This window comes from Crocuta crocuta, unplaced genomic scaffold (genome assembly GCF_008692635.1).
Source record: "Crocuta crocuta isolate KB4526 unplaced genomic scaffold, BGI_CrCroc_1.0 scaffold282, whole genome shotgun sequence".
Taxonomy (NCBI): Eukaryota; Metazoa; Chordata; class Mammalia; order Carnivora; family Hyaenidae; genus Crocuta; species Crocuta crocuta.
In genome coordinates this window covers 6,845,147-6,856,955 of record NW_027529174.1, presented here as the reverse complement: position 1 = coordinate 6,856,955, position 11,809 = coordinate 6,845,147, and the positions used below count along the sequence as shown (strand labels likewise).

The window sequence follows — 11,809 nt, the reverse complement described above, 5'->3', positions numbered from 1 at the left end:
TGAAAAAGAGAGACTGGTTTATGGACCAGGCCTGAAAGAATGATAAACTCAGCAAAGAAAAAGGAAGTCGGTGGCTTAAGATACATTCACAATTAAAGTGTCAAAAGATTTTTTTTAAGTTAAAATTCTAAAATACTTACGTAGGAATAGGAACTTGACATGGAGGACAAGGTAATGCAGTCTGAATAAATGCTGGCTCAGAAGGCTGTTCCCAAGGGCCTGTAGGCTGGTGCTACAAGTAAAATACATTAACAATTTTAAAGCAGAGGAATTAAATTGTAGGGCCACTATAAGACTTTAATAGTTCCACATATCCTCTGCTCAAGCAGACTGAAATTTTTTCAAGTAATCAACAAATTGCGCTTACTGAAATATTTTATTCTATCAGATTGCCACTATCAGATTGTTCCCCTCCACACCCATTTGACATTAAAAACTGAGGCAGACTCCAGTTTTTAAATGGCATAACAAAGGCAATGCAGCCTCTTTCACTTCTCATTAGCCAAAAGAAGAATGAGAAACAGAACTGTAAAATCCAACTTCCACCAGTAGAATGTAATCTCCATTACTTTGTTCACAGTTGTCTCCCCAGCACCTAGAAGAATGCTTAATACACAGGAAGGACTTAACAAATATTCACTAAGTAAATGAAACTTTGAGGAAACCAGAAGATATCTTTAACCCTGAACCACAATATATGAAGGAAGACTGCCAAACTCATGCGTATCACAATTACAACATGACTATCACACAGTATTAGCAAACATTTATTTACTGGTTTCTCGCTTTTTCTATACTGTGAGCTTAATATAAAAGATCACGCCTTATTTACCTTGTACCCCAACTCCTATCATAGTGCTTAATATCCAGTAGGTACTTAATCATTGCTTGTTGAATGACTAAGTAAAATTAAGAAAATATGACCCACAGCAATCCACTACCTCTTAATAATATATTCCCTTACCCTGCCAGTTTGCTTTATTAATGCTTGATCATGACATGGAGCAGGACACAAGTGACCACATTTCTCCAAAACTTTTTGGCAAGGCTGATGACATGGAGGACAAGAGCCAAAGTGACAGCGATGTTTTTCTTGACTTGTATGATGGCAAGTTGGTGGTCGACTAAATCATAAAGTACAATTTTTTAAATTACTTTTGATCACTGAACAATTATATCTAAAGTGCAATTATCTATTTATGTATCTTCTGAATCCATACAGAACAAGAATACTGTGAATATTAGTATTTTAGAACATTAAAGCAAAATTAAAGATACTAACAATATCAAAAGTCAATATGAATTTAAATTTGTTAAGACACCAGATGTAAGTTTGTGCACAACTTCATACTAACCTGCATTGCTCTTTGCACTTGGGTGGTCTTGTGGTACGTTCCCGCCCACAGGGCACTGTCACCTTTGTACTACCACAATTGCACTTCACATCTACAGTTTCTGGGCAGGGATAACAACTGCCTGAAAAAAAAAGTCTGAAACTTAAAAAGAAATGACCTTGACTACTCAAATGTCCCTCAACAGTAGAATCAATGAGTTCAGCATTCACACAATTGGATACTCTACAATGAGAATAAAGAAACTACATGAATGAACCTCACACACATAACATTGAGCAAAAGAGTCAAACACAAAGAGTATGTAGTGTATGATTCCACTTACACAAAACAAACACAAAAAACTAATCTATACAGTTTGCAATTGGGATGATGGTTACAAAGGATACAAAGAGGGTTTTGGAAATATTGGTAATGTTTTGTTTAGTCATCTGAGTTCTGATTACCTGGTTATGTTCAGTTTGTAAATGTTCATCAAGCTATACACTTATGATTCATATACTTTTCTATATCTACACTGGTAATTCCATTAAAAAGTTTTAGAAGTTTCCTTAAAAACTGTTAAAAGTTCTACTGTAAATAACAAATTTAACACATGGCTAATTTAATCTTCACTACACAAGCAAAATGTATTTAAGTCTTGGAAAATCTAAAGTTGCCAATACCCTTTTTGACTTATTTTCATACATCTTATTCAAGTATATTATTTTTCAATAAATTCCCCAATAAGAGATAAAGTTAGATAAATTTACTTAGATAAATTTATTCAACTATATTATTTTTAGATAAATTCCCCAGTAAAAGTAACATCTCTCTTCAGGCTATTAACAACAGTCAATTTTCGATTACTCCTGCTTTGTGAAGACTTATTCTCAACCTTTATTTTAGGTTATATTCTTATAACCCTTATAATCCCAAATATTCTTCTAAGCTTTTCAAAAGGAATGGTTATTGGGGTTTCAGCTTTCTACCTTCTTTAGTTGTAGGTTGGTAAGGATACATAAAAACAAAATGAAAGAAACTTTTTTAAACAGGCTATAACATTCTCCCCAAGGCTCTGACATCATCTTCTTCCCACTGGAGTGTTCTAAGTAAGGTTCCTCACTAGAACTGAAATAACAAGAAGGGAATGAGAGTCTTCAACTAAGAAGTGAGGATCGTTAAGAGACCTTTGTCAAGACCAAGCAAAATACTGACTAGCAGTTAACCTGATAAGAAATAGATAAGTGATGAAAAGTAGCTTGAATAAAGCCTCTTAAAACAGTTCTTAAAAGGAATAGAAGTTAAGAATCCTGACTGAAATAATGAACACAGAATAAGGAAATGAGAGTAAAAAAGCACTGTAGGGGAAAAAATATATATGTATATATATGTATTTACAAATTATAAAATTTGTATTTCATTGTTTTGATAAGTATAATCCATGAAGTATTTCCCTGATAGTAACACAAGTTATCTGATCCACATGATCAACTTTAATCTTTCCAAAAGAATGACTAGATGTCAAATTTTCTAAAAGTTAATAATGACCCTTAACTTTTCTCATTCAGCATATCACTTTTTAGTTAACAATGGTAACTTTCACTCACCTCAGCAATTCAAAGAGGAACTTATCAAACATAACACCTTTTTGCCACCCTAAACTACAGCATCACTTTTCCTTTATAAAAATTAAATTTGAGAAAAATAAGGGATAATTTCTGTGAATCATCTTCCTAGTGATCAACAGAATTTGTTACAGATACCTGTACGACATGAGAAAGTAAAACAGCTACAGAGAGATTTTGAAAATGAAAAAGCAGCAAACAGAATGCCACTACAGTGACCAGTGAGTCAACTGCCAAAATGAGTACTCATCCAGATGTTCTGGAACCATAAACACAGATAACCTTGAACTTAAAGAAGTGTAAGTCAGGGGCGCCTGAGTGGCTCAATCGGTTGAGGGTCCAACTTCGGTGCAGGTCATGATCTCATGGTTGGTGGGTTCAAGCCCCGCGTCCAGCTCAGAGCCTGGAGCCTGCTTTAGATTCTGTGTCTCCCTCTCTCTCTGCCCCTCCCCTGCTCGTGTTCTCTCTGTCTCTCAAAAATAAATAAGCGTTAAAAAAATTTTTTTTAATTGTTTAGAACTGTAAGTCAAACTTTCTTATGTTCACAGTGCAAATACCCAGTTAGCATCCTCTTCTAGAGGTTACAGTATAACCTTGATTATGAAGGTACCTAGAATGAGGAAAAAGGGTATGGAATAATGGTGCTATACGTCTTCTCTATAACTGTGGATGGTGAAAGTTACACAATAGTATCTTCCACATACTTTCCATTAAACTAATTTTTATTGGAGTTAATAAGCTTCTTTAAAAAAAAATAATAAATACTCTGCCAAAAACAAACAAACAAAAAAAACTGAACCTGGATCTGATCAAACCTCTACATCCCACTAATAATTTACAGGAAATACAGAGGAAAATATCAAATAATACCACAGAGATGCAATCTGTAAAATGTAGACTGTGACTAAATAAAGCAACTTAGTTTCTTAAATAAGTGACAAGGAAAAAAAAAAGAGATAGAGGAGGGAAAGTATAGATTCGCAGACTTTAGAGACATCAATCAATTGCAGTATGTCAAACTTATCAGGTTTTTGATTCCTACAAACTAAAGTAAAAAATGAAGAGATTTATGAGACAAGATATTTGAACAGCAGATATTTCCTGATGTATCTATTTTCAGGTTAAGAAACCACCTTTTAGAAATGAATACTGAAGGATTTACAGGAATTGCTTCAAAATAATACAGGAACGGGATGTGTTTTTCAACACTCCTCCACTAAATATGATGCTTGCTCTACCTTTTTTCTATAAGGTTAAGGATGCTCCCTTCTATTTTCAGTAAAGTTGCCATCAAATATGGATGCTGAATTTCATCTACTGTTTTTTAAACATTTACTAAGATAGTTTCATTTTCCTTTAATCTATTCATGTGGTGAATCACATTATTAGATTTACTAACGTTAAACCAACCATACATTATTGGAATAAACCCAACTTGGTTATGAAAGATTAAGGTTTTAGACAGCTAATAGCTATAGTACAGGATAGCTGGATTTGAATAGCTAAAATTTTAATATTTTATAAATATGTTTATGAGTTAGATTGGCTGATAATTTTCTCTTACTTTCTTTGTCAGATGGATATAATGAATTGGGACACATTCTTTTTTTTACATATACTCTCAGTTTATGAAGAGACTGAATATATATATCTTAAATGCTTGTTAATGTGTAAAACTCAACTAAGCCTACTGTTTTCTTGGTGAGATAAATCTAAACTACTGATCCAATTTCTTTCATGGTAATACAACTAGACAGGTTTTCTAATTATAGTAAAGGCCAGTGCTTTAGTAATAGTCAACAAGGTACTACACATATTCTTTCTCCAGCAACCCTTCAACCCACCATCTCTTTGGACTCATCTCCTACCCTCTGCCCCGCCCCCTTGAGCACTTACTACCATCCTCTTTACAATTCCTTCAAATGCTCCTGTCTTAAGGCCTTTGCAATTACTGTTTCCTTGCCCTAAACACTATCTCACCCCCTTTTTCACAGGGCTTGTTAACACCGTACTTCATTTAGGATTCCTCTCAAATATCGTCTTTCTAGAGTCCTCCATGATCACACTAGATTTTCTTTCTATACTTGTCACTACCTGATATTTTCTACTTATTTGATTATTTATATTCTAACTGAGGGGAAGTAAAAAAATAAGTTCCATAAGAGCAGGCACTTTGTCAATATTATTCACTTAAATATTTCCAGTGCCCAGTACTCAACACTCAAAAATGCTTTTTTAATAGAATTAATGAGTAACATTAGAAAGTTAATGAAATCTGGGGCACCTGGGTGGCTTAGTCGGTTAAGCATCTGACTTCAGCTCAGGTCATGGTCTTGCAGTCCATGAGTTCAAGCCCCACATCAGGCTCTGTGCTGACAGCTCAGAGCCTGGAGCCTGCTTCGTATTCTGTGTCTCCCTCTCTCTCTGCCCTGCCCTACTCATGCTCTGTCTTTCTCTCTCAAAATAATAAACATTAAAAAAAATTTTTTTAAAGTTCATGAAATCTCCTAATCAATGATCTAAAATGACTATAAAAAAAGAAAATTCTTTCAATAATGGTGAAAACTGAAAAACTAGTCCTAACCTTCACAGTTTGAAGATACTAACACAATGAGTGATCCTATGAGAGAACACTCATAGGGAAATGTCTACAGGATTAACAGAATCTGCCACTTTTCCTAACAGGGAGGCAATGTGATATAATGGAAAGGTCATTACAGTTTGAGTTCACATCTGACCCTGCCTGCAACTAGTTTTATGACCTTGGGCCAACATTCTCTTTGCCTATTTCCTTACAGTACAAAATAACAGCAGCACAATATATTTTTTGAGATTTTCGAAAGGACTAGGAGATTAAGCAAGGTATTAAGCATCCACCTAATCCCAAAGGAAGGTAACAAAAAAGTATAGTTTGTCCCAGGTCATAAAGCTACTAAGTGGCAAAGTCCAGACTTAAACCAAGACCTCTTACCCTAAAGTCCATGCCCTTCCTACTACCCTATACTATCAGCATTCCTTTTTATATCATCCTACTCCAAGTGGGTAAAGTTAACCCAGTTTTCTTTTTAAGTTTATTTATTTGAGAGAGACAAGACAGCAAGAGTGGGGAAGGGGCAGAGAGAGGGAGAGAGAATCCCAAGCAAGCTCCTCACTGTCAGCACAGAGCCCAACTTGGGGCTCGAACTCACAAAACCATAAGAGCCTGACCTGAGCTGAAACTAAGTCAGATGCTTAACTGACTGAGCCACTCAGGCACCCCTAACTCAGTTTTCACTGTATAATAACTTCAGCAACCCTAGGACCTGTTCAGGAGGTCTGCAAGGTCCCACATCCTTAGAGTAGTTTTCCAGATGCTATGGGTCAAGCGGTATGACGACAGACTGAATGCAGAAGCACACATGTGAATGTAGCCTATCCTCTATTAAGCTACAACAGTAAAGACATTTGCAGAAATGTAAAACAATATCATTCTTCTCACTACATTTTTTTCAGAAAATAGTTATTTTTCACAAAAAAATATGTTACTGTATTAAGATGTGATGGGGTTATTATTGCTATTTTTAAATAAAATAATACATATTATTACATTGTATTTTAACTTCAAATACAATAAATATCAATAGATAAAACTAACATTAACAAAAGGTCTTTGGGTACAAAAAGAGTGTAAAAAGATCTTGAGGCCAAAAAGGCTGAGAATCACCAGTTTAGGGTATATCCAATCCCTTACTAGAGGTCTACTCCATATAAATGTCTAAAATTCAAAATAACACTAAACAACCTAAGAACATAATAATTTAAAAACTGTGGGGGAGAGGTTGGGAAGAAGTAAGGAAACAACGTGGTGTTTATAGAAAGAACAAAACTTTTATATTTAGAAAGCCTGGGTTCAAATCTCAGCTATGCTTCTTTACTAGGTATTTCCCTGAGTAAGACGCTGAAGTATCCTTAGCTTCAATCTCCTGTCCATACAAGAGGGATACTGGTGACTGCCCTACGTTCTCAACATTGTTAAGAGTAAGATAATGAATGTAAAAACTCTATCAACTATAAAGCACTGTATAAATACAAACAAAAAATTATAGCTGTTGTTAAATGTTACCTCTATGGCAGACAGACGGACATTTATGGTTCCTACATCCTAAAGTCCGTCCACAGTTTTGATCACAAGGTGGACAGTTCCCAGGGCAACACTGAAGGGAAAGCAATATATAAAGAACAGGTCATTTGAAAACCACACATAATATGAGTGTCATTACTAGTTACTCTCAGAACTTATGGAAGGCAAAATATACTTCTTTCCACCATAAGAATAAAAGTATTCAAGAGTATCAACGTTATTCTAAGTAGACAGACTGTATTAAGAACTTATAAATGTAAACAGACAATGACCTAATTTAATGAAATCAAGCTAAAGTTTCTTGCTTTCAGTTAATTACTCTGTGACTTACAACAGTCCCATTAGACAATTTCACTTCTACTTATGTATGCAGAGATTGCCAACAGTAACCAAAGGAATGGATGTGCTCAACTCCTATAGTCAATTTAGGCAAATAGTCTATTTTTTAAATTTAATGAAAATAAATCAATGTATAGTTCAATGTATAAGTTAGTTTGGCAGTTATTTTCTTAAAGTTTATTTATTTATTTTGAGAGAGAGAAAGAAAGAGAGAGAAAGAGGGAATGGGTGAGGGGCACAGAGAGAGGGAGAGAGGGAATCCCCAGCAGGCTGCTCACCGGCAGCACAGAGCCTGATGCAGGGCTCAAACTGATGAACCACAAGACCATGACCAGGGTCAAAACCAAGAGTTGAACGCTTAACCAACTGAGCCACCCAGGCACCCCAGTAGTTATTTTCAAACTATGAAACCAAAGACCAACTAAAGGAGAGAAAAAGAGAAAGGCTAATTGTTTCTAACTTTATTTTGTCACCCCTCTGTTTTCCAATCCACTTGTGCAAACTTCTCCCAATTTTCATTCATGAACACAAAGCAACTAACTACTTAAAGCCCATCTTGCCATCCTAACTCCTTCCTTGGCCTCTCATATATCCAAACTTTGGGGGGTGGGGGGAATACAGACTACAACTGTCTTAAAGAAACTTAGGGTTGTAACCTACTTAAGACAAGTTTCAGTATATAAAAATAACTCAAAACAGAATACACAGTATTGAAAAACAATTAAAAGTCAAAATAGTTCATTCAATTACACAAATATTTATCAAGTAAAACTATATGCCTATCATTCTGTCAGTTAACAGTGGGAGAAGAGAAAGTTATATGGTACATGCCTTAATAAAACTTTTCACATTTCTGATTTTGACCATGGAGTAATAACGATCAGATTTACTCTCCTATCTTAAACAACTAGAACATCATACACAATATATGAAACAACAGTTGTAGACACTAGACAATTAGGCAGCACAAGACAGCAATCTCTGAAAGAAGAGAAACAAACAAGGTGAGGCCTACGATAGCACTCGCTCAGACCTGGAGGCTACAGCACAAGGAAGATCACAAGCAGAGTCTGGTGGTCTCACCAAGCTGAGGAGACAAAAATTCATAGTTCAGAGAGGTCAATGTGGCTTGAATTTGTAAAGAAGTGGTAGCAGTACAGAGAAAGCTCTGGAGAACTCAAGAAAGGACCCCTCAAGTCTTTGGCTGAATACTGGTTTTTACATGTGTAAAGGGAAAACTATCCAAAATCTAAGAAAGAACCACTGGAAGAAGGCATAACTGTTTCCAGAGATTATGCAAGACTAGGAATAGTTTATGCTCCCTGTGGCCAGAATAGAAAAACTTCCTAATACACCGGCATCAAGTAGAGTACTTAGAAGAATTATAGCCTCAGTAGTGACACCAAATTAACCCTAAATAAAAGGGTAGCCTCAACACACCTAATAAAATTAAGCCTCAAAAGAACCAAATGATTTCTAAATAACTTGGCCTCAACCTAGAATAAAGCTTAAAAGTATTTAAAGAAATATAAGACAAAATAAAATCCCAACATCCAAAATATAAAGTTCACAATGTTTGAAAACTAATCAAAAATTACCAATCAGGAAAATTTAGTTCAAAAGAAGAAAAGTCAATCAGTAGAGATAGGCCCAAACATGATAGATGACAGAATTAAAACACAAAGACATTAAAATAGGCACTGTAAGTATAGCCCCCACATACTTAATATGATAGAGGAAGCAGGAGCCTGGTAAGGAAAGAGATGGGAGATACAAAAAAAGACCCAACTCCAACTCTCAGATAAAAAAAAAAAAATACTGTATCTGAGATGAAAAAACACAGGCAGGTATAAACATCAAATTAGATCACGTAGAAGAAAATTAGTGAACTTGAAGACAAAGTTACATAAACTAAAATAGGACACATAAATTATAAGGACTAAATAATAAATGAAGCATCAGTGAGCTGTGGGACTTCAAGCTGCACAACATACACACCTTTGGAATCTCAGACGGCAGTGCACATGGGAAAAATATTTGAAGAAATAAAGATTGAAAATTTCACAAATTTGAAAAAAGCTATAAACAGATCCAAAGAAGCTCAAGAAAAACTAAGCTAAAGAAACACAAAGAAAGCCATATGAAAGAACACCACAAATAAACTGCTGAAAAACAACAGAACAGGGAAAAACCTCTAAAAATAGCCAAAGGAAAAGGATGCAAGCTAAATGATAACGGAGCCACATCTTTATGGTATGGGAGAAAAGTTGTCAAACTAGAATTTTACCTTAGAAATATGTTTCACAAAGGCTAAAGGTAGTTTATAAAAGTTGAAAGACATCATCATAACCGACATTATAAAGAACGTTAAAAGAAGTCTATTTACAAATAGAAAATAAACAGCAAATGACAGATTTAAATACTACCATATCAAAGATCACATTAAAAGTTTATGGGGGGAAAGGGGCGCCTGGATGGCTCTGTTGGATGAGCATCCGACTTCAGCTCAGGTCATGATCTTGCAATTTGTGAGTTCAAGACCCACATCAGGTGGGCTGCTGTCAGCAAAAATAAACAAACATAAAAGAAAAATTTTTTTAAAGTTTGTTTTTGAGAGAGAGGAAGAGAGAGAATGCGAGCATGAGTGAGGGAGAAACAGAAAGAAAGGGAGAGAATACCAAGCAAGCTCCACACTGTCAGTTCAGGGCCCCACAAGGGCTCAATTCACGAACCGTGAGATCATGACATGAGCTGAAATCAAGAGTCAAACGCATAACCAACTGACCTATCCATGTGCCCCAAAGATCATATTAAATGTAAATGATCTACACCCAAATTAAATGACAAAGACTGTCAATGTTTAAAGTGGAAGATATTATAAAATAAAATTTATATATGATCTATAATAAATTCACTTTATTTTGAGAGTGTGAGTGTACATGTGCATGCAAGCAGGGGAGGGGTAAAGGGAGAGGGGGAGAGAGAGAATCTTAAGCAGACTCCACACCCAGTGCAGAGCCCTATTCAGGGCTTGATCTCATGACTCTGAGATCCCGACCTGAGCTGAAATCAAGAGTTGGTCCCTTAAATGACTGAGCCACCCAGGCACCCCAAGAAATCTACTTTAAATATAAGATATGAATAAGTTAAAAGTAAAAGAATGGGAAAAGATATCCATGTTAACATTAAACAAAACAAAGTTGGTATCACTATATCTAAATGGATTTAGGTATAAGGAAATCTTACCAGAAATAGAGGGATAATTCATAATGATAAATAGGACTCAAAAAAACTACAAATCTACAGACTCAAGAAAATTCTTCAGTTAACCTTATACACCTAAGTGTTTATAAATAAGATTTGAACACTAGAAGTTAAGCCTCTACCACCAAATGAACTATTGCTCTAACAGGGCTATGATGTTTTAGGGAACAGAAACAGCCCAAGAACCAAGTTAAAAGGTTTATGCCCAGGACCAAGAAAAGAGACCGCTGTCAGTTAAATAACTTGGTAAGATTTCCTACTGATAAAAATAATTAAGATTAATCTAGAACAGAGACGCCTGGGTGGCTCACTTGGTTGAGCATCCAACTCTTGATTTTGGCTCAGGTCATAATCCCAGGGTTGTGGGATTGACCCCGACATCAGACTCTGTACTGGGTGTGAAGCCTGCTTAAGATTCTCTTCCCCATCCCTCCACCTCTCTCCCTGCTGCGTGCTCTCTCTCTCTCTTTTTCCCCCGCATAAAAAAATTAATCTAGAACATTTATTAGTATTTCATATGGAAAGCAAAGAATATGCTTGAACATCTGAAGAACAAATCATTATGGCACTTATCACAGTCCCAAAAAGGACAAATTCAAGACACTTTTTAAAACAGTTTCTCAAGCTTCTTACACATACCTTTCTCCTACATTGATGCTTCTGACAGTCCCGCATCTTAACACACTTAGTTTCACACAGATAAGGTTTATGACATGGCATTCGTTTTGTATGCTTTCCACAGCGACAGTGCTTTTCCACTTCCTGGAAATAGTAAGTAAGTGCTATTAAAACTAACTTTTGTTGACTTTTTTTTTCACATTGCAATCTATAATTAGTAAAAAATGAAGAAAAGTTTTAAAAGTATTTCATACAAAGGACTTTACCAAAAATAAAGCTGAATTTCCTTAAAATACTGTATCTTACTTTGTTCCAATAAAGACTTCATAGAATTTCCATTATTATAGTAAAAATTGGATATTACGCACATTAAAATCATACCTAGTTACACCATGCCATCTGCATATCTTGTCTCAGTAAAATTAAAAAAATTAGATTATCTAATGATATGGTCAAAACCAAAATGACATATATAACTTTAACATATCACTTCTAGGCATTTGTTTCTT

At 35.3% G+C, this 11,809-nt stretch overlaps 1 protein-coding gene across 1 annotated transcript in view; it reads right to left on the bottom strand.

Annotated features, from left to right (window-relative positions):
- NFXL1 (nuclear transcription factor, X-box binding like 1) overlaps nt 1–11,809 on the bottom strand; it is a 79,206-nt gene that overhangs the window by 42,688 nt on the left and 24,709 nt on the right. The window contains exons 11-15 of the mRNA XM_077757732.1: nt 11,322–11,444; nt 7,062–7,152; nt 1,356–1,476; nt 965–1,124; nt 141–232 (exon numbers count right to left, since the gene is read on the bottom strand). Coding sequence (XP_077613858.1) covers nt 141–232; nt 965–1,124; nt 1,356–1,476; nt 7,062–7,152; nt 11,322–11,444 — 587 coding nt within the window. The remainder of the gene's footprint in view (nt 1–140; nt 233–964; nt 1,125–1,355; nt 1,477–7,061; nt 7,153–11,321; nt 11,445–11,809) is intronic.